We start from the raw sequence: 24,629 nt of genomic DNA on the forward strand, positions 1-24,629 counted from the left end.
AAACGCCTTCAGACGTATTTTTAGAGATAAAATGTAAGTAGTTCGCTATATGTGGATATAGGTATAGTGTATTTATTTTGCTCGTACGTGATATTGTGATATATACATACAAAAATACATAAATCACGCCTCTTTCCCAGAGGGGTAGGCAGAGATTAGATCTTTTCACTTATTATTGTGTTATGATAACTCAGTATTGTGATACAAGAAATTATAAAGTCATCCAAATAACTAAAAACATCTTTGTTTTTGTAACGCTTGTTGCGGATGTGAATCTATGGATTTTTTATGAAATATGGCTGGCAATACTTACTATATGGATTGTACATATGCCTCAGGTGATACCTGGGCCATATCCCGTACAACAATCAAGTCAAGGTGTCACAATTAACTCCTGAGCCCACTGTACTAAAATTTGGCATTCATATTGTTATTTTGATGCAAAGCAGAATACACTGTTGTTATTAACGTTATCATTCATTTAAATGTCGGCTTCGACGCATTTGCTGTGAAATTAAACATAGTAAAGCCACATATTCAGACATTTGAAAAGCTATGTTGTCATCAGATCAAACAGAGTCCCAAAGGTAGCCTCTCCACGTAACTACTGACCATTTTAATTCCGTTCTGCCTTAAATAAACCGGATGTTTTTATATAGATAAATACATATGATATGATATATTTCTTAAGAAAACATTTCCACGCAGACGCATCGCTCACTCAAGTAGGAGAGAGACGGATGTCGAACGCTGCCGAACGCGAAGGCCGATTGTGTCTCTTTGTCGCTCATTCCGCGCTCTCGCTCACACTTCAAGCCTTACATGGAACGCCTCAGACCGAGGTAACGCCGCATAAGTCATCTTTTTTCGTGCGTGCAACCGGCTCAATCGAATTATAAGATGTTGTCACGTCAAAAATCTACTTTGGAAGTTATTTTCTTTAGACAAATCCACTTCAGCAAACCCTGCTATTTGGCTACTAACCATTACTGCGAAAACAATTTAGTGTAACGGTCAAACTTAAGCGGCAGCCCTTGAAATAAGGCTATACGTTCACCTACGCAAAGCCAGGCCATCCCGACAATAGGCAGTTAGGCTTAGACAATTTACATATTGAGGGGCTCAGTGGCGCCCCAGCGGCCACAATTGGAACCATGATTTGATGATTGCTGAACACGTAAATGAATATCGGTTGATTGATTTCGCAAAGTGGAATGATATTTCCTGCTTGCCCGTATGTTGGTAACTACGTCATTGGTTCCTATTTCGATTGGTGTTTTAGTTTTTGCTATTTTTTTTTATACCTACATGCTGTAAGCAACCTTCTTTAATTATATTAACTAGAGGCCGCCCGCGACTTTGTTTGCGTGAAATCAATCCCACGGGAACTCCGGTATAAAAAGTAGCCTAAGTGTAATTTAGGGTCTTCAGCTACCTACATACCAAATTTCATCGTAATGGGTTCAGTCGCATTTATAATATTGGTGGGATTGTTTATTGTATATAAATATTAAGAAGAATATCAGAAGCTGGCTTACATATGCATTTGTATGCCATAGCAATACCCATGAATGTCGTAAAGGGCGACTTTGGGAAAAGCTTATGAACAAGGGATTCGTCTTTTAGACGATGGGCTAGCTACTTGTCCTATTTGAGCTGAACGTGGCTTACCAGTCTTTTCAAGATAGTGGTACTGTTTACCCCGCAGGGGTAAATAGACGTAATTATATGTATGTTTGAGAATCAAATAGTATCAGGTTGCTAGCTCATCGCCCACGAGAAGAATCCCAAGCTACACACCTTTCCCTTAATCGCCTTTTACATCATTCATAGGAAACATAAGAAGTGATCCCATTCAAAAGCGCCGGGAACCACACGTAGCCGTGTGGTTCCCGGTTAATATTTATCCTAAAATAGGCCGATTACATAAATACGCCACTAAATTATTCCTGATTACACAAATAGATGTCGAGGGACATTTTAGTTTATCTGTGAAACTACAGATCATAAATGAACCATATTCCCAATACTCAGAGGCCTTTAACCGACTTTGCAAAGAAGAAGTATGTAAGTACTGAAAATAAATCAATCGTACATAGTACCGTGTGGTTTATGTCACCAATAGGAAAAAGAATAGGGCCACTCCATCTCTTTTCCATGGATGTCGTAAAAGGGGACTAGGGGTTTATGAACTGGGGATTCTCCTTTAAGGTAAACGGCTAGCAACCTGTCACTATTTAAATCTCAATACTATCATTAAGCCTAACATCTGAATGTGATTTTATGTATAAATGTATACACACACACATATTTACCTATAGTGGGCCTACTGGTAGAAATTTCTCTAGAAATAAGTAGTACCAAAATTCTCTTTAGTTTAAGTTCTATTCTTACTTTTTCCTTGATACATACATACACGTCTATATCCCTTCCGGGGTAGACAGAGCCAACAGTCTTGACAAGACTGAATGGCCACGTTCAGCTATTTAGCTTAATGATAGAATTGATATTCAAATAGTGATAGGTTGCTAACCCATCGTCTTAAATCAAAAGAATCCCTAATTTTTATTGATGTACATAAATATATAAATAAATAATTACATATATTTTATTAGAATGAAAATCAAATAACAAGTAACTTACAAATAACAGAATTGTCCAACCAAGCCTAATACTTTGACGCAGCCATCTTAGATACACGAAGCTACGAGCTACGGCGTAGCATCGTAGCACATTCGTAGCGCACTCGTAGCCCTTCAATTTGCTATGTAAATTTCATCTTTTGTCCGTACGTTCGCCACTCGGCGAATTTTGTTCGAGAACTGACCATTTCGTATGCAATTTTGAGCAACGCATCGCTATTGGTCGGCCCCGTAATATGTAATGTACCAAATACGCCATTACTTGTAATTTAATGGAATCCATTTAATGTTGTCATTGCTTCTTTATTAAAAACTAGAGGCAATCCGCGATTTCGTCCGCGTGGTACCAATCCCGCGGGAACTCCGGGATAAAAGTAGCCTATATGTTATTCTGGGTCTTCCGCTACCTACATACCAAATTCCATCGTAATCGGTTAAATAGTTTTTGCGTGAAAGAGTAACAAACATCCATACTGACATACTTATAAACTTTCGCATTTATAATAGGACTAGAGGCCGCCCGCGACTTCGTCCGCATGGAAACCCTATCAATCCCGCGGGAACTCGGGGATAAAAAGTAGCCTATGTGTTATTCTGGGTCTTCAGCTACCTACATACCAAATTTCATGGTAATCGGTTCAGTAGTTTTTGCGTGAAAGAGTAACAAACATCCATACATCCATACAAACTTTCGCCTTTATAATAGTAGTAGGATAGTAGTAGTATATATACTTTATTGACACAAACATTAAATATTATCACGTCTTTATCACTTGAGGGGTAGACAGAGCCAACAGTCTTGAAGAGACTAAAAGGTCGCGTTTAACTGCATGCCTTTATCATTCAATTGAGATTCATATAGTGAAAGCACCACAAAAAATTATGGCAAGTTTATTAACCATTCCCCTAATCGTCTTTTACGACATCCATTATAAGGTGTGCCTATTCAAAAGTGACGGGAACCACACGACATACCCATCCTATCCATATTAATACGACCCCGTGTCATCAAACTACGGCCCAGTAGTTTCATTAGCGTAGTGGGGACATTGTTTCCGGCCTATAGACTTTTATTATAATGTTCATTTTATACCAATGACTATAAATACAGTTTATTTTAGCTTCTGCATACATACACACATATGGTCACGTCTATATCCCTTGCGGGGTAGACAGAGCCTACAGTCTTGAAAAGACTAAATGGCCACGTTCAGCTTTTTGGCTTTACGATAGAATTGAGATTCAACTAGTGACAGGTTGCTAGCCCATCGCCTAAAAAAGAAGCCCAAGTTTGTAAGCCTATCCCTTAGTCGCCTTTTACAACATCCATGCGAAAGAGATGTAGTGGTCCTATTCTTTTTTGTATTGGGCCACACGACACTTTAGCTTTTGAGCCGTGTGAATCATCATCATTGCTAATGTAGCTTATTGGCAGAGTGCTTGTCTGTAACACAGAAGGTTCCGGGTTCGAATACCGGCTAGGGTACGACAAAAACGAACAGTTTCTTGTTTCCCTGGGTTTTTAACGTAACCTTTTCCAGTTACCTGAATGTGCTGGTTTTCTCATGATGTTTTTTCCTCACCGTAAGAGCATCTTTTAGTATTCAAACTAATGTACATCAATACATAGTATAAAACAAAGTCGCTATTTTAGTCTGTTTGTCTGTATGCTTAAATCTTTAAAATTATGCAACGGATTTTAATGCGGTTTTTTTGTTTTTGAGGAAGGTTTTTATGTATAATTTTTTCCGAATTTTGCACCCGTGCGAAGCCGGGGCGGGTCGCTAGTAACTTATAAAATAGTCATTGGTAAATGACCGAAGTGGGATTCGAACCTGAGTCTTTTCGCGCCACACACGTGTCGATTCGACCATCGACGCTCTTCACTGTTTTGAGTCAAACACATAGTAATATGTTATCTGTTGAATAAGAGATATAACGGCCACGCACATTCAAAATAGATATAACAAGCAAAAAATAATTCCAATTTCGTAATTCGCTATATTAACGCAGATTCTAATTACAAGAAAAACAAATTTAACTGTCTCCCTGATGATAAGCTAATGGTACTTATACAACTTCAAAGAATAATGAATATTAATACATTGAAATTTTAAATATCTCGCGCTGAGACACAGAAATTAGGACGTCGGGATCGGAAAAAAGTATTTTTCCATGTTAATTTAACGGTACTTACAGGAATTTATCCCGAAGTATTAAGAGGAATTAAAAAACTTTGCGGGGAGTTAGCTTATTATACGTTTCGATTTGAATTCCTAAACAATTTGCATTATGAATATTAAAAATGAAAATAAACTCGACAACGCTCTCAGTTTCTTTTTGAATTGTATTAAGTACTGAAGATATGAATATATAATGTTTCCTATTCTTTTGTGTTTTGTTTTAAGAAAATTTTATTTGTTTTAAAACAGGTTGCATTTATTCAAATAAAGAAATCTTCCTCTTTAATCATTCTTTCTAATAGAAAACTGTATCAAAATTTGTTGTGTAGTTTTAAAGATCTAAGCGTACATACAGACATAGGGACAGATACGGGAAGCGACTTGGCTATAAACTATGTAGTGATTACATTATTATTTGTTCATACTTAAAATTACTTTATACTGCCTCATTCATACATACATACATACATACAGTTACGTCTATATTCCTTGCGGGGTAGAAAGAACCAACAGTCTTGATAAGACTGATAGGCCACGTTCAGCTTTTCGGCTTGATGATAGAATTAAGAATCAAATAGTGACAGGTTGCTAGTCTATCGCCTAAAAGAAGAATCCCAAGTTTATAAGCCTATCCCTTAATCGCTTTTAACGATGGGATGGGAACGAGATGGAGTGGTCCTTTTCTTTTTTATTGGTGCCGGGAACCACACGGCACATTACACTGTTTCATCTACAGATCAAATCCAATTTAACTAATTATGGTTTCGTATGTAATATTAGACGTAAATACTTTCTTATAATATATTAAAGGGTACTATTATTAAGATTTTTTCTAAAAATTATCTAAAGTAAGTTTAATGTAAAAAAATATTTAGTTATTTTTTTAATTTACATCAACAGAATATCCAATGAACCACTGCTGACACTGAAAATTAATAATTAATATTTAATTATATTTAATAAAATTCATAATACTACAAAATTATTTAATAAACATTCTCCCACTATTCCAGTTACAAATATTTTTTTACTCTACTCCTCTAACTGTAAAGATGATCCCTTCCAAAAAACCCTTACCTTTCCATAAATCCCTTTTAATTCAGAATGAAATTTATGCTTTCTGGCAGTAAATAAAATTACCTACTCGTCTGAAATTACTAATGGCACCCATTATTCCGATATGATTTGAGGCGCATCAGCAAAATACCCCCATCAAAATGAGCAATTTCCCAATTTTTTTCCGTGATGATTTTTGGCACGGGATGTTAGCCACGGGAATATGGTATTACCACGGGAATCTGAATAATAATACTTAAAACTTCTATAGGGTGTGTGTCTATGTATGTCTTACGTTTTTAAAAATTACACTTAATTATGTATTTTGCGTACTTATTTAAAGGATGCCGTGTGGTGAATAGAATCACTTCATGTCTTTCCCATGGATGTAGTGAAAGGCGACTAGGGATTGGCTTATAAATTTGGGATTCATCTAGTAGGCACTGTGCTAGCAACCTGTCACTGTTTGAATCTCAATTCGATCTAAAAGCCATACAACTAAACGTGGCCATTTTGTCATTTCGAGACTTTTGTCTCTACATAATATAAATATATAGCATAACTAGCTGTCCTGGCAAACGTTGTTTTGCCATATAAATAATTTTTAATTAGTTACTAGTTAAAAAAAATGTTAAGGGTTCACAACCCTTATTACTAAGGGGTATGAGAAATAAATGTTGGCCGATTCTCAGACCTACTCAATATGCTCACAAAATTTTATATGTAAGATGTGCGGATTTTATATATATGATATGATGCTAGAAGCATTATCTACCAGTCAACCATTAGATCTCACAGAGAACTTTATATTTAAACTAATAGTCGCATTTCCTATAAAATAAGTATATAAAGTACAAAAAATGACCCATACAAACAAACATATAAATCAAATACAGTTTCATCAGCTAACAAATTGTAAACATATAAAAGAAATCGCCATTAACCGGCCATTGAAAGGGCAATGCGTGGGGCAGTCCTCACAAAATACTCGTAGCTGCAGACTAATGGTTATAGCCGTTTGATTTACAAATGCATCGTTTGAGGGGAAAACTTATATTTATGTAGTGCAATCACTGAACAGGTCTATAAAGGTCTGGTGGGGAGCATGTGATTCGCTAGGTCAAGTTTTTCATTATTTTTTATTAATATCTAGCTGTGCCCGCGACTTTGTCCGCGTGGAATAGTTATTTTGGGCATCAATGAAGCCCTCATGGATGAATAATTTTCCCAGTTTTTTTTTTCACATTTTATTTTATTTCGTCGCTCCTAATAGTTGCAGCGTGATGTTATATAGCCTAAAACCTTCCTCAGGTTATTTATTCAATACAAAAATAATTTTTCAATTCGAACCATATAAAATCATTTATAATTCATTTATTTATAGCCCAAAAATGTTAGTTTAGAAGGTCAACTTATACATAGTGTGGGCCGGGTTAGTTTTACATTTGCATTAGAAGGTTGAATCGTTTATAAAAGAACAAATCATAATTATCTTAACGCATGCAGTTGAGGGACTGCTTATTTTCGTTCAGACGTCTGATAAAAAATCAAACGTTCGCCTTTATCAGCTTTCTACATTGTTTCTATACTAGATGTTATAATTAAAAATGTTAAGATCTAAATTTCCAACAGTTACTTCATTAATTACTATATGCATACATAAAAACATTCCTATTTCCCAGAGGGGTAGGCAGAGCCGGGTACAGACTTTCCACTTTCAACAATCCCTTCGTACTAATTAATATTTTAATTACAATTTTATTTGCAAATGACAACAGCTGATATTTATAAATCATGAGATATTTTTTTAAAGAATATAAGCTTAAAGAAAAAACTTTACCCCACCAGCTCAGTATTATTTCGTCTGGTTTTAGACGGTTTTCAAATCTGTGGCTACTCTGCAGACTTCAATACCATTCATGTTACGTACTTATTATTTTTAGCTAAATTTCTCATTAAACTCACAATTAATTCATTCAGAATATTATTTCACCCAGTACAATTTCATTATTTCTTGGAGTACACCTGTATATTAAAAATTTACATCAATTCTAGCATTAAGCCCAATCAATCTTATCAAAACTGTTGGCTCTCACTACCCCGCAAGGGATAAAGACGTGATTGTATGTATGTATGTAAATGAAAAATAATCATTACAATGTATACGTAAAAAAAATATGTGAAGATTTGAAAGTTAAATAAAATTTATAATACACTAAGTTAAAAAATTGAAACTCGTACGTACTATTTATACTTTCAAATGGACTAATACGAGTACATACTAAGTCATAGTAAAAATAATTTTACTCTTAGGTATTATAATAATTATACTTATTAAGTTCTTTGATATTTGAATGAAAAAAAAAGACATATATTTTAAAAAAAATTCTATTGCGAATGTGAAAACAGATGAGCAAAGGAATTCTTATTCTATTTGTTTATGGATTTCCTTAACCAAAAGTACAATAGCATATTTCACATTGATCCTCCATCTTGTGACGTCACGGTTACGATCACAGACTATAAATCCAAACTCACTATTTTTACCAAGATATCGTGCCAAAGTCTATATGTTTTGGTTCGATGCTTTTGAGTTTAACCGATTTCAAAAACGAATGTCATGGGTTACGTGTAAAAGGTCGATATTTTTATTGGGAATTTTAGTGCTTATGAACCTACTTTAGATCTTTAAAGTCTAATGTAGTGCAAACTTAAATAATATCTATTAACTCTTGCCCTGAAAATGCCTAGGTATGTTGTATGAATTTTTGTTTTAATTATTCGCTTGATAAAAGTATATTTTTATCAAGCGAATAATTAAAATATATTTTAGTAGCACAATTTTATACCTTAAATTAATAAATACAAAAGCTTTATAATAAACAGAGTTGTAAGGCGGTTTTGTTTTGTACTGTGAAGTGAAAGTTATAAAAAAGAATCTTAATTTTGTAAGCCTATCCCTTAGTCGCCTTTTACGACATCCTTTGTACTGGTGCCGGGAACCACACGGCAAAGCTAGTATCAAGATAAATCAGACAAAAATAAACTAACACACGAGTTCAGAAAACAAACGTCTTGTTATAAATCGTACGAGACGTTCGAGTCTCCAATCTTCTTACCAAAAGTCGCAGGTCGCAGTCGCAGGTCGCTAGAGCGGCATTATCGCCGTCCAGTCGCAGATTTGAATTTCAATGACGGACAATGTAAATACTTCGTCAGGTGCACAGGTAGAGATATATTTTCACTAGGTAGACCATTGTCCGAATTAAACATAGAAAATCGAAAGATAAGTGAACATCATGTCCGGAAGAACGATTATTTTACTAGTATAGTTGCTTGGTTATTTTATTTATAGGCATAACTATATTGGTATTGAGGTATATTTTTGAATTTATCAAGGTACGTAATTTTCATAAATATGCCAGCTATTTCGTCTTGCCGAGCTGGTTGTAAGAGTAAATTAAGGAAAAGGCTTATACACTTGGGATTATTCTGTGCCGTGTGGTTCCCGGCACCAATAGAAAAAGAATAAGACTGCTCTATCTCTTTCTCATGTATGTATAACTGTCAGCAGAACAGGACCTAGAAGAAACCTACATGCCTCAAGGATTGAATTGATGCAAAAATGTAAGAAAGGTCACACACATTCTGTTAAGACATTCCAAATTTCAAAAATAACACTGGCAGTTAAAAGTCGTTCCATTTTCAAAACCGTCACACAGAAATCGTCCAGCGCGTCCCTATTAACCGACCTCGGGAGAAATGTGAGAAATGAGTGACGAGGCGAGCAGTGAAACGCCATCCAATCAATCGCCGGCCGATCGCTCGCAAAAAGCAAAGAAATCGCCGATAACCTCCGACCGGCTAATAAGTTTGCTCGCTCTTGCATAGCAAAACGGAATTGGTGCAATTTCGTTCTTTTTTTTTTTAAATCCAGCAATCGAAACGAAAACGGATTTCGCGATGGCCCGCTTGTTTTTAGCGATGTTTGATGGGTTTTTATAGCGCAGTAGGTCTGGATGTCAGTGCTTCGGTGGCGATGTTGTTCGCCTCGCTTCGTCCGATGTTGCTTCGGATAAGGCATATAAAATTAAAAAACATACATAAATAAATAATAATATATACGGGACAAATTACACAGATTGAGTTAGTCTCGAAGTAAGTTCGAAACTTGTGTTACGAGATACTTACTCAACGATACTTTATTTTAAAATAAATACTTATATAGATATAATTCTACTATAGTATACAATCTAAAAGAATAAATTACAGTTTTTTTCTTTGTGGCAATAATAAATAATCAAATTTATTGACAGATTTTAATAATCAGAGTCACACCTTAACAACATAGCGATAACATTTTTGATGGCCTCTTTTGAACTTTGTCTGATTGTCCTGGGTCTTGGATGTTTATCTATATATGTAAGTATTTATTGTAAATATAGTATCGTTGAGTTAGTACCTCGTAACACAAGTTTCGAACTTACTTCGAGGCTATCTCAATCTTGGTAATTTGCCCCATATAAAAAAAAAACAAATAACATATACGTCTTCACCCATACCAAACGAAATCCATCCAACCAACCCAACCGCCAACAATAAACTATTTTTTCACACTCAATATTTTTAGTCTCTCTACAAAGCAGATCTAAACAGATTGAAACCGTCAAAGGCTGCCGATAAGAGCTGCATATAAGCAGGCGGTAATGTAACCGAAGTGTCCCGCTTTGACGGTATCAAATAAGAGAGAATAGTAATAAAATTGAACCGACGCCGGCCAGATGTAGCGGCGGATTTATCGCTGATTTAGGGCGGCGACACACTGGGTTGCAATTTTTTGAAATCAATTGCGTGTTACATTTTGACTATGATGAGGACAAATGTTGTAACAATCGCGGGAACATCGTTCGACCGGTTGAAACCTGTATTATTTATACATATATATATTATTTATATATATATTTATAAAGAAATATATATATACATATATATATATATATATATATATATAAAGAAATGCTATATGAATACTACAAAGAAATGCTGAACAAAAGAGCACACTTATAGTAACATACATACATAAACACACATAGAATCACGTTTATATCCCTTGGAAGGTAGACAGAGCCAACAGTCTTAAAAATACTGATAGGCCACATTCAGCTGTTTGGTTTATAGAATTGGGATTCAAATAGTGACAGGTCGCTAGCCCATCGCCTTACCGAAGAATCCCAAGTTTAAAAGCCCACTCCATCTCTTTCCCATGGATGTCGTAAAAGGCGACTTAAGGATGGACTTTTAAACTTGGGATTCTTCTTTTAGGCGATTGGCTAGCAACCTGTCACTATTTGTATCCCAATTCTATCTAAAAGCCAAATAGCTGAACGTGGCCTAACAGTTATTTTAACAAGACCGTTGGCCTTGTCTACCCTGCAAGGGATATAGACGTGACTATATGTATGTATGTAACACAATCTCTCAGTGCACCCCAGCCCAGCAGCGCCGCTTACACATCCGCCGAACTGCATCCAATATGTCTCCGGCATATTGTCTTTAACGGCTCCATTATGCCGGCGGATTGCTTGGAAGCGATCGCTCCGAGGAATCTTACTTGTCATGAATATTTTGTTTGTCCCCGGATCCCGTATTAATGTCGGTGAGTAAGTATTTGTTCTTACCGTTTTGTATGAATTGTAGTACACGTTGGTACCGTCTGGTTACCGGCACTAATACATAAAATCACGCCTCTTTCCCGGAGGGGTAGGCACATCTTTCCACTTGCCACGATCCCTGCATACTTCCTTCGCGAAACGAATACGACCTTTCTTCCTTCATTGTATAAATCCGCCCTATAAAAATAACCTTTTCAAAATCTACAACCTGTCATCTATTCGAAATATAATCGTATCTATATTGAGAAAATGAAGCAAAATATTCCATTAATCTACCGCAAACAGTGTATAAACAGACCGGTTTTAAAATGATTAACAACGCGTTGCCACAGAAAACCGCGCTGCCTTATAATTGAATGAACATTCAAGCTTCTTAATCAATAGAAGGATTTCCACGAGGTCTGGAGGCAACCACCAGCCTGTGAAATTGGACTAGAATAGAGAGAGACGGCTGTAGGATTTAACTTTAGTGCGAACGGGACGGAGATGGGAGCGAGCGTTTTATAAATCATTTTTCCTGGCACGCCGAAGTCTTAGGGCAGTTATTAACTTGCGATAAAGTCATCAATATATGTGATATCTTTATTGAGTTTTAACGTTGTTAAAAGCGTAGCCGTATTGGAGAAACTGTAGTGTGAAATTGAAATATAAATCCTAACTTTCCATATTTATTTTTGAAAAAGAGGTTTTCTCGATGTTAGTAATTTTGCTTGTCACGGATAAACTCAAAAATGTCTGGAGAGATATTGATGACATCTTGCACATAAATAGATGAGAACCTCAGTAGTAAGTTCACCTAATTTCATTAATTTATGACGGCATCAAATCTGGTTTTAGATATTTATAGTAACAATTTACTTAATAAATGTTCTTGAAACTAAAAAAAATATACGTTAATAAAACTGTATTTTATAATATAAAATAATTTTATGGTCACTTGAAAAAATACTTAATTTTTGTAAAGAACATTTTCATTTTCTTCCGATCATACAGAACCTACATTTTAGATAGATGATTAAAAACTTCGATTTTATTTTCATATATCATTCCACTAAACATATATTTTATGTTAGAACTTATTTATTTAGCAGCTAACATAGTTTCATTAAAAAAAAAGATTAAAAAAAAAAAAACAGTCGGGTCATATTTATTCCCAAAAGTCGCACGGGCATATAAACGCAATCAGCTGTCGCGAGTTAGCGGGCACCCTTAGTTAGTAAAATGCTGAATCGCGATTATTTCTCTTTGCGTTTAGTTAATCAATTATTCTAATGTTGTTGGCAGAGACGTGTGCACGTTTGTTCCCGTCTGAATTTTTACGTACCGACGTTCTGGGTAACTTTGTAAAAGTGGCTTATATACCGGTCTCGTAGCGTAGAAAAAAGCATAGTGTGTGCCATCTGCTTTATTCCCCGTGCAGATAGAAAGTTCAATGATAGCTTTATAAATATATCCTTGATTAACTCCTCTGAATGAATCCTAAGTCACAAGTACCATGGATTTTTATTTCAGGCGATCGTTCGACAACCTAGCACTGTCTAAATCTCAACTGTTATGCCATCCAGATAAACGCAGCCTTAGAATTTGTAAAACTATTTACGGTGAAGTGATAGAGGTATAGTTTTGGGTACTTAAGAATAGAACCACTTAATATCTTCCCATGGATGTCGAGAAAGGCCACTAAGGGATAGGTAGGCTTTTAAACTTGGGATTCCTCTTGTAGGCGATAGGCTAGCAACCTGTCACTATTTGAATCTCAATTCCATCATGAAGCCATACAGCTGAACGTGGAATTCAGTTTTTTCAAGACTGTGGGCTCTGTCTACCCATCGTCTAAAAGAAGAATCCTAAGTTTATAAGCCTATCCCTTAGTCGCCTTTTACGACATCCATAGGAGCGATATGGAGTGGCTTTTTTTTAGTTCCAGGAACCACACGGTTTTTTTAATTTAACTCTAAAATATACAGATTACAATGCTTGTCACACCCAATAAAACAGCTACATCTAGCTTATCCGTAAATTGAAATTTCGTTACATTTTCAACGGTAAGATTTATAGGAAACCTACAATATCAAGGAAAATATATTATACAAAGTCTCGACGGTTTTATGACAACATCCTCACGGCTTATCGACGAATTTATTTTGTTTCAAATAAAATTTCACAATCATTTTAGCGATAGCGTCGGCGACACGATTTTGAGATTCAGAATGTATACTATTGTTATTTTGGGTGATTGTTTATTATAAGTTTTCTATTTATTTACTAGAATTTCTTAATTCAAATTCAAATTTTTCATTCATGATTATAGGATACTTCATATCGCTTAATAATTGCCTAATTTATGTTTTCACAACATTGGTTGACGTCAAATAAATTACTTAAAACTGAGTTTACTGCCGCTTCCAAGGCGTCAGTGCAGAAGAAGCGGTAACAAACTGCACTGAAGCATTTTCTTTCTTATTAAAGTCGTAATTCTTTTAAGTTTCCATCCTAGACATAGGTACAGATTAAATATTACACAGTGAGATCGTTAATTTTGATTTACCAAATTCTAAATTAAGTATATCTAAGTACATAGTGTCTTGTGTACCTATCTTACGATATTATTCGTGTTATACAAGATTTTTGAAAGAAGATTGTCATAAAAAATTATGTTTCAGTGTTGTTCACTAAAATCAAATTGATATTAAGTGCTGAAGTAAGTAACAAAACTGCAATAAAAGATGGATTGGCCAAGAGTTTAGCCTTGGTAAGTACCTACTGATTTTGATTGATCTTCTTTGTCTGTCCACTAATCACCGTTTTCACAATTACATTTACCAGAACGCATCCAAGAGCGAGAGAGATATTACATACATATATATGTTGTGGTCCAAATGATAAATTGGGCATTTTAAATAATGCCCGGTCATTATGAAAAATGCCCAATCTGAGGGAGCAATTTAATAATAATTGTTCAAATAATCAAATTGACCGGGCATTCTACATATTGTACATGACCCTTTGGGCAGAGTAATACTCTCTCAGCGATATCTCTATTTTTGGCGGACTCCACTGGATTATTTCCAGTAGATAATAGTTTCTCCAAGTCTTCTTCTGAATTAATATCAAGCAGAGCCTCATGCGGTATAAAATAACTTTTATGTCCTACTTTCATCTTCGTTCCGAACATGGCTTCATATGGGGTACAGTTAATGCTTGTATCATGGGCTCTATTTTTCATTAATTGTGCAAAACGTAATTCTTCCGACCATTTCTGAGTCTTGTTATCCTCCAACTACGTACTCAGCATATTCTCTGTGTCCTGGTTTACTCTCTCTGCTGATCCTTGGCTTTGAGAGTGTCTCGGTTTGCCATGTACTTACAATTTTCAATTCGGGCCACATTCCACACGCTTCCTGAACAATATTATTAGAAAACTCTCTGCCATTTAGCTTTATTATCAAATTGCCCAAATGTTATGTAGCAATATAATAATGACCGTGCAATGTGATAATTAAAGAAATTTAAATAGATATTAATCACTTAGCCCGATAGAGCTGACATTATTCATAATGCTCGCACATTATGAATAATGCCCGCATTAATCACCTAGTCCATAACATATACATATGATCACGTCTTTATCCCTCGCGGGTTAGGCAGAGCCAACAGTCTTGAAAAGACTGATAGGCCACGTTCAGCTGTTTGGCTTTGTGATGGGATTCAGATTCAAATAGTGACAGGTTGCTAGCCCATCGCCTATAAGAGGAATCCAAGTTTAAAAGCATATCCCTTAGTCGCCTTTTACGACATCCATGAGAACGAGATAGAGTGGTCCTATTCTTTTTTTTATTTGTGTCACACGGCACTATAAGTGCAACAATTGGAAATTAATTAAATCATCACGTCATCGTTTCCAGAAAATTCATTAATTTTTTTTTTTTATTTTTATTCATTATTATAGGATACTTCACATCGCTTAATAATTGTCAAAACGTACGGTTTAACAACATTGGTTGACGTCAAATAAATTACTTAAAACTAAGTTTACTGCCGCTTCCAAGGCGTCAGTGCAGAAGAAGCGGTATCAAACTGCTCTGCAGCATTTTCTTCTTCTTCAATTCGGAACATATTTCAGATTCCACTGCGTCGTAAGACCGTTAGTGCGGTAGTGTCGACGTTTCCGTTAAGGCTGGGTTTGAACAAGTTGGCTTCAGTTGCCAAGGGAGTCGCCAAATCTGAGCTGTTAACAGCTTTGAATGTCAATGACACCAAGAAAGTAAGAGTCTCAGATTGACACAATTATATTTAAGCCTATAAGTTTTTTCTTACACAAAATTGATTATTGGTGTGTGGTTCCCAGTACCAATACAAAAAAGAATAGGACCACTCCATGTCTTGCCCGTGGATGTCGTAAAAGGCGTCTAAGGGATGGACTATGGGATAAACTTGGGATTCTTTTTTAGGCGATGGGCTGGCAACCTGTCACTATTTGAATCACAATTCTATCATTGAGCCAAATAGCTGAACGTGGCCATTCAGTCTTTTCAAGACTGGTGGCTCTGTCTACCTCGCAAGGGATATAGACGCCTAAAAAAGGATCCCAAGTTTGTAAACCTATCCCTTAGTCGCCTTCTACGACATCCATGGGAAAGAGATGGAGTGGTCCTATACTTTTTGTATTTGTGCCGGGAACCACACGGCACCATTTTTATTGACTCGTTATTTTGTTTTATAATTTTTCACAGGTTAAAAATTATTTTGTAAACTCTATACAAGATAGCAAATATAGTATTTTTTATTCTTCTATTTCATTGTTTCAGTTGAATAAGTTTTATCCAGAACTAGATACGAAATTGTCGTGCCTGACAGAGTCCGACATGATCATGTTGAACAAATTCTACGTGAACTATACTGATGAACTGGATCCCCGCTTTATCGCGGATTCCTATAAGAATTTCGGAGTTCATACGGACAAAATGCGTTTTCAAAATCCTGTCAGTGTGGTCGATTTTATTAATCAATGGGTAATATTTTTAACGAATAATTTAATAAATAATAAAAGACTATTTAAAATAATCAGTTGACACATATATACAATCACGTCTATAGCCCTTGCGGGGTAGATAGAGCCAACAGTTTTGAAAAGACTGAAAGGCCACGTTCGATTGTTTGGCTAAATGATGGAATTAAGATTTAAATAGTGACAGGTTGCTTGCCCAACGCCTAAAAGAAGAATCACAATTTTACACGCTTATCCTTTAATCGCCTTTTACGACATAACAACGAGATGGAGTGGTCCTATTCCTTTTTTTATTGGTGCCGGGAACCACACGGCACACACATTGTTTTTAAAATGCACTATTTCAGGTAGATTCAACTACGTACAAACGCATCCCAAACCTGATGTCGCCTAAAGATATTAATCCAAGTGATAATTTGATTCTGATAAATGCTGTTTACATGAAGGTAAGTTGAGATGCTGACTTTGCAAATTTAACTCAAATGAGTATCAACTATGCAATTTCTGTTTTGGGATTTCTATCCAAAATCTATACTCTATACATATATTATAAAGCTAAAACAGTTTGATTGTTTGTTTGAACGCGCTAAACTTAGAAACTGTACAGGTACTGGTTCGAATTGAAAAATTCTTTTTGCGTTGAATAGACATTGAATAGACAGAGCATTTATCGAGGAAGGCTTTAAGGCTATATAACATCACGCTGCAACTATAAGGAGTAAAGAAATAATGGAAAATGTGAAAAAACGGGTAAAATTATTCATCCTTGAGTGCTTCAATGATGCCCGAAATAACTATTCCGCGGACTAAGTCGCGGGCACAGCTATTAATGAAATAAAATCCCATTATTATCTAAAATATTCTCAATAATTTCTTCATTCTTCTAAACTTGTTCGATCTAGTTGCAACCTGGTCTTCCACGTAAACTTATGTTACTTCAATAAGATTAACTGTTAAAAAAAGGTATAGGACCACTCTATCTCTTTCCCATGGATGTCGTATAAGGCGACTAAGGAATAGGCTTAGAAACTTGGGATTCTTTTTAAGCGATGGGCTAGTTACCTGTCACTGTTCGAATCTCCATTCTATCATTAAGCCAAATAGCTGAACGTGGCCATTCAGTTTTTACAAGACTGTTGGCTCTGTCTACCTCGCAAGGGATATGGACAGGACCATATGTATGTATGTATTAACTGTTAAATAGTCAGTCAGATTTTAAAACCTAAAAATTGTTTGACTAATTCCGATATTTTTTAACATTACCATGTTATTTTCGAATTGCAGCCATCTTGGGAATCAAAATTCGACATACGATTATCTATAATGAAACCATTTATACTTCACGACAAAAAGAAAACAATTGATATGAGAATGATGACAGCACTTTACAAAATGTTTTTCTATTATAGGGATAAAGAAAATAAATTTCAGGTAATAAATATTGTCACTCGACTATTCTAAAGTGTTATTAAAGGCTTACCTCTGTAATTGCGTTGCAGAATTTTTGCAATTCATATTGATAAAAATTATTACCATAAAAACATATTATTTATGATTCCAATGACGTATTATTAATCTTTATCCTTTTAGTAATTTATTTATATAACTAGAGGCCGCCCGCGACATCGTCCGAATGGAAACCCTATCAATCCCGATAAAAAGTAGCCTATATGTTATTCTGGGTCTTCAGCTACCTACATACCAAATTTCATCATAATCGGTTCAGTAGTTTTTGCGTGAAAGAGTAACAATCATCCATACTGACATGCTTACAAATTTTCGCATTTATAATATTAGTAGGATCATTCAGGCAATATCATGATCCAATAAGTTCCCTAGCAAAGGTTGAGGAGACCAGACGCGAATGGCTTCGTGTAAAAACCTGGATCTCAAACTTTTTTTTATTCGATGTTAGATTAGGCATTTATCTTCCATCTCACCTTATGGTAAGTGACGATAAAGATGAAAATGTTACATGCTTTTCCAAGATATACCTATTTATTCTACTTCTGTATGTCTATCTCTATATCTAAGATTGTCTTAATAGATGTGTCCCAGACTCTTCTCCAGATATGTGAAGATATAATCGAGGATTAGCGCCAAGGATGATGTTTAAACATACATACATATAGTCACGTCTATATCCCTTGCGGGGTAGACAGAGCCAACATTCTTGAAAAGACTGATAGGCCACGTTCAGCTTTTTGGCTTGATGATACTACTGAGATTCAAATATTGACAGGTAGCTGGCTCATTGCCTAAAAGAAGAATCCCAAGTTTGTAAGCCTATCCCTTAGTCGCCTTTTACGACATCCATGGGAAAGAGAAGGAGTGATTCTATTCTTTATTTTTATTGGTGCCGGGAACCGCAAATAATATGATGGTTGAAGGTAGCCACTTATTTATATTATACAGGCGGAATCCTATCTAAACATCAGGTCAAGCATAGCTTCAAAGCAACGAGAATTTTGAATGTGGATGAAGAGAACCGTGTGGTTCCCGGCACCAATAAAAAAAGTATAGGACCACTCTATCTCGTTCCCATAGATGTCCTAAAAGGCGACTAAAAGATAGCCTTATAAACTTGGGATTCTTCTTTTAGGCGATGGGCTAGCAACCTGTCACTATTTGAATCTCAATTCCATCATAGAGCCAAACAGCTGAACGTGGCCTATCAGTCTTTTCAAGACTGTTGGCTCTGTCTACCCCGCAAGGGATATAGACGTGATTATATAAATGTATGTATGTAAGAAGCGAAAGAAGTAAGAAAGTGGAAAAATGTCCCCGCAAGGGATATAGACGTGATTATATGTATGTATGTATGAAGCGAAGGAAATGTAGTCTCTGTTTCTATTCGTAACAGGTATTGATGCTACGTCTTTTCTGTGACGGCTGTAAGATGACCTTCTTCCTACCGAACGAGGTGTCTGGACTACCAAAACTTCTGCAATTGTTCGACAAAAAACCTGAAGTGCCGACAAACGCCGTGAAGAAATTGGAGCTGGACATCATCAATGTGAGAATACCAGTCCTGAAGATAAAGACTATGGTGAACTGGACACCGTTTTTGAAACTGGTACCTATATATACATAAATACATAAATATATACGGGACAAATTACACAGATTGAGTCAGCCTTGAAGTAAGTTTGAGACTTGTGTTACGAGATACTAAGTCAACGATACTATATTTTATAATAAATACTTGTATAGAGACCCAGGCGCAAGTTCTTTTCTCATCATGCCCTGACCGGGATTCGAATCCGGGACCTCCGGTGTCACAGACAAGCGCACTACCGCTGCGCCACAGAAGCCGTCAAATAAAAAAAGATATAGGTATGTATATATATTCTTCTTTTTAAATAATTTGATTGCGGTTTACCTTAATCTGCCTGGTGGTAAACAGGGTAAATTAATACGTACATACGTATAAACTAGTCTGGATCCCTTATGGAGAAGACATATCCAAACAGTCTTGAAGAGTATGAAAGACCAACTTCAGCTCTATATCTTAGTGATAGGATTGAGATTCAAATAGTGACAGGTTGTTAGTTATAATCCCAAGTTTATTAGCCTTTCCCTTGATTGAGTTTACATCTGCAAGGGAAGAGAAGCAGCTGGCAGACTATATTTTTTCTTCAATTCCCTTTCTCGCCTTTTACGATGTCCATCTTAAAGTGATGGAGTGGTTCTATTCTAATGTGCTGAAAACCACACAACGCTTTAATTCACATTCATTTCATATTTCAGATCGGGGTCAAGAAAATATTTGACACTAATTCGTCAGGACTCGACGCCATATCACAAGGTCATCCAAAAACCAATCATCATTTGGGCAATGTCATCCAGAAAGTGTTCATAGAATTGGATGAATTCGGGATCTACCGGGAAGCACGTAAGTAACGTTTAAATCTAGCTTGTGTTATAAAACATACATATGTAATCACTTCTATATCCCTTGCGGGGTAGGCAGAGCCAAAATATTTGACAAGTCAGAAAGGTCACGTTCAGCTGTATTTAATTAAACACTTTTAAGAGCTCTCTTTAGGAATTTTTTGGGATAACTTCACTTTAACGTCAGCTAATCCAGGATCCATGGTCGAGGGCGAATCCTGGGCTCATCTCCAGAGTAACCAGCACTAAAGCCAGGAGGTAGAAGTCTTTGACCTTACGCATTAGCCATTGGCAAAGCTTGTACCATAATTAGTCACCTTAGATTTCATTATACACATAACAAATATACACATACAACATACATACATACATATGGTCACGTCGATATCCCTTGCGGGGTAGACATAGCCTGTAGGGGTAGCAGTCTTGAAAAGACTGAATGGCCACGTTCACCTATTTGGCTTAACAATAGAATTGAGATTCAACTAGTGACTGGTTGCTAGCCCATCGCCAAAAAAAGAATCCCAAGTTTGTAAGACTATCCCTTAAGGTAATAGTACCAGTAGTTGATATTATAGTAAGAAAAAATGAAGTTTTCTTCAATAACTATGTATTTATTTTAGTTAGAATTTTTTAAGTAAGTAACAAATATTAACCAACCTTTTATTTATCTTAGGTTGAACTTAATAAAAGAAAATCACTGTTGTTGATTTTAATATAGATTTTTTTCGAGAAGATTATAAATGTACCAGTTGTTGATGGGCAAATTTTCAAAAGCCCTAGTAATTGACTATGACTTTTTCAAGCTAGTGACCCAGTAATTGACAAGAGTACTTCTTAGAAAAAACATACAATAAACTTTAAACAAAACAATAGAACATAATTTCACAAAACTTCTTAAATCACTTAAAATCAACAAAAATAAGTACAATCAAACACCTAAATAAAGACCTAAGCAATTAAAAAAATATACTTAAAAAATATTAAATTCAGTATCATGATCATCGCTATTGAGATCATCTGTACTACCACCAGAAGGCTTCCATGTACCACATTCAGATTCGCTACTTGATGCAAACAATGATTTTGTGACATTTTTTTAAAGAAGCTGATACATTTGTTTTAGTCTTTTTTTTACAGCCTTTATTTTTTTTGTTTTTGATAGCTATTTTGGGATGTTCTTAGACGAATCTCTGGGTGTCTTTTTTTAAATGATTCATACCAGTGTCTTCCAGGCCTGTTATTTTTAAATGGAGTTTCGATATTTAATTCAGTCACTAACTTACATACACTATCTTGTAACTGCTGCACAGTAACGGGAAATCCAGCTTTAGCCATTTCTAATATCCATAAAACAATGATATCCTCTTGTTCTGCAGATAAATAAGATACTGGACCCATACGGCGTTCAAGAGGTGTTTTGCCATTAACTTTATATGAGAGAGTGCTATAAGGAATACTGTATCTTCTTCAGAATAACTTAACATTTTTCCCTTTATTGGAGGCATTTTTACGTATTACTTATTAAATACCTGCACAAAAAAATAATAACTTTAATTTTGTACTAGTATTTGATAGTTTATGTTCCAGTAGTTGATACCCTTATCAACGACTAGATAGAAGTCACATATAAAAGCCATATTTAAAACTGTGATAGATCAACCTTAAATTTATTATTTTATGGTATAAAATCGATCGAATCGAACGGATAAGAATATGCCTAGTAGATGATAGCTGTATCAAGTACTGGAAATCAGACTTTTTATGTACTAGTATTTGATACCCTTGTATTTTGTTTTATTATTATAAAAACGAATCAAAAAGTAAACATTAGCATAATTGATACTGTTCCGAACATAATAAAATAATTACTTACCACTTATTGAGCATTAATTTTGAGTAACACAGTTCGAAACAAGTAAGGTCCTTAACAAATTCGTTAACATAAATATTGAACGACGAGCACGTAAGGACACATTGCAAACAAAATTCAAATGTGAAGTTTTGACAGCCAATCACAAAGAAAGTTGTTATAGGATAGATTAAGAGATGTCGCTACTAGTATAATTAATAAACGTTTCATTGATACCTTCAGAAGAATACTTATTATAAAGAGTTGAATCAAAATTTATCAACTACTCGGGCAATATCAAGTAGTCGTACAATTACCTTACTCGCCTTTTACGACATCGAGTGGTCCTATTCTTTTTTGTATTGGTGCCGGGAACCACACAGCACAAACACACATAAAACATACATATATCTCGTCACGGAGATAGAAACTGTAGAAAAGAAAGTTTCCTTTTTTAATAATTAACCAATCTTACCTTTTATTTAGCTCTGTCACCAGTAGATTTGCCGGTAAACACGATTACAAGGGCCGTGCCGCAGTTCATCGCTGACCACCCTTTCTACTTCAAAATCGAGATGGAAGATGATGGAGTCTCCCACGAGCTCATCAGCGGAGTCTTCTATGGGAACGACAAGATATGAAACTGAATTTGTGACACAGACATAGGTCTAGCTAGATATCGTATGTGTGTTGTGTGTGTGTTTGTGACTATGTCACACGATATCTAACGTAATTTCGTGCCGTGTGGTTCTCGGCATCAGTAAAAAAAATAATACTTACCACCACTCTATACATGTTCGCATGTCGTAAAAGGCAACTAAGGGATTTGTTTACAAACTTGGTATTCTTCTTTTAGGCGATGGGCTAGCACTATTTGAATCTCAATTCTATCATTGAGCCAAACAGCTGAACGTGGCCTATCAATCGTGAGTCAGATAAAGACGTGATTATAGGTATGTTTGTTTCTTAAAACTGCAGAAAAATATGTAGGTTAGACATAATAAGGTAAATTATAAAAGATTTTTCAGAGTTTTTAAGACTGTTGGCTGTATCTACCCAGGAAGAGGTATAGACGTATTTTAATGTGTGTATGTAGATATGTTATAGATATTTGCGGCGGAAGTCGCGAGCGACAGCTATCAGATATATATTATATTCGAGAAGCGCCTGCAATGGTTAATTTCCAACGAATACAGTAAAATATGCAATTGCGATGTAATATTCAGTTATCTAGGCTAGATCTACATATGTTAGCGTTTTGTTCTGTGCTACAAAAATTGGTTGTTATATAAACATTTGTTCTAAAAATAAGTCATGTTAAACTGCAGTTGTCACATTGGGATTAAATATTTAAATAATAATCTAATATAGCGAATAAATACAAGTTATTTTAATTTCTTTTATCTTTTTATTTTATGCCATGTGGCTTTGTGTGTTTTGCCGTTTGCCGTGTGGTTTCCGGCACCAATAAAAAAAGAATAGGACCACTCCTTCTCTTTCCCATGGATGTCGTAAAAGGCGACTAAGGGATATGATTATAAATTTGGGATTCTTCTTTTAGGCGATCGGCTAGCAACCTGTCACTGTTTGAATCTCAATTCTATCTTAAAGCCAAGAAGCTGAGCGTGGCCTATCAGTCTTTTCAAGACTGTTGGCTCTGTCTACCCCGCAAGGGATATAGACGTGACTATATATGTATGTATTTTATGCCGTTTAGAGTCGTTCTTAAAAAAAATTAAGTTGGAGCACCGTAATATCGAATAAAGATTTCTGTTCAAAAATAGATTTATCAATTGATTCTTTTAAAACACAATGACACATTTAAACACCCCTCATTCTTATTCCAAGTAACAATCAATCTTCAGTGGCAATAGTAGCCAATAATTAACCCTACGCTCGCTACCCTTTATAAGCGGCCATTTTGTTTTCGATGTCACGTGACCGGCACGCACCTCATTAGACTAGTTTAGACGTGTCATTGTATATTTGTCAATCCATTTGACGAATTTATTGAAATCGTTATACAAATTAGTCGTCGAAAGATCGGGTCAAAAGTTGTACGCCAATAGTTTTGAAGGGGTCTTAAATGGATATTACTCACGAATTTACACATGAAAAAAATTTTTTTTTTGGTTCGAATCGACTTCCAATTACACTTGAAAATGATCAATGAAAAATTGACGTCTATTACTAGTTATTTAACGTTTAACGATTTTGCCGTGTGGTTCCCTGCACCAATAGCAAAAGAATAGGACCACTCCATCCCTTGCCCCGTGGATGTCGTAAAAGGCGACTTAGGCTTATAAACTTGGGATTCTTCTT

The 24,629-nt window shown here is 35.6% G+C and overlaps 1 protein-coding gene across 1 annotated transcript; it reads left to right on the forward strand.

Annotated features, from left to right (window-relative positions):
* Positions 1–295: 295 nt before the first annotated feature.
* LOC106138130 (alaserpin-like) lies at positions 296–22,948 on the forward strand. Its single transcript, XM_060944775.1, has 8 exons — positions 296–338; positions 709–842; positions 15,677–15,817; positions 16,362–16,565; positions 16,909–17,007; positions 19,425–19,637; positions 20,312–20,456; positions 22,794–22,948. Exons 1-8 carry the CDS (start codon positions 296–298, stop codon positions 22,946–22,948), a joined length of 1,134 nt encoding a protein of 377 aa, XP_060800758.1.
* Positions 22,949–24,629: the final 1,681 nt, after the last annotated feature.

This window comes from Amyelois transitella, chromosome 6 (assembly GCF_032362555.1).
Source record: "Amyelois transitella isolate CPQ chromosome 6, ilAmyTran1.1, whole genome shotgun sequence".
Classification (NCBI taxonomy): domain Eukaryota; kingdom Metazoa; phylum Arthropoda; class Insecta; order Lepidoptera; family Pyralidae; genus Amyelois; species Amyelois transitella.

Coding starts and splice junctions, on each gene's coding strand:
- LOC106138130 (XM_060944775.1), top strand. CDS start 296: ATGGCTGGCAATACTTACTATATGGATTGTACATATGCCTCAG. Junction 15,818..16,361: donor ATGTCAATGACACCAAGAAA/GTAAGAGTCTCA, acceptor TCATTGTTTCAG/TTGAATAAGTTTTATCCAGA. Junction 20,457..22,793: donor CGGGATCTACCGGGAAGCAC/GTAAGTAACGTT, acceptor CCTTTTATTTAG/CTCTGTCACCAGTAGATTTG.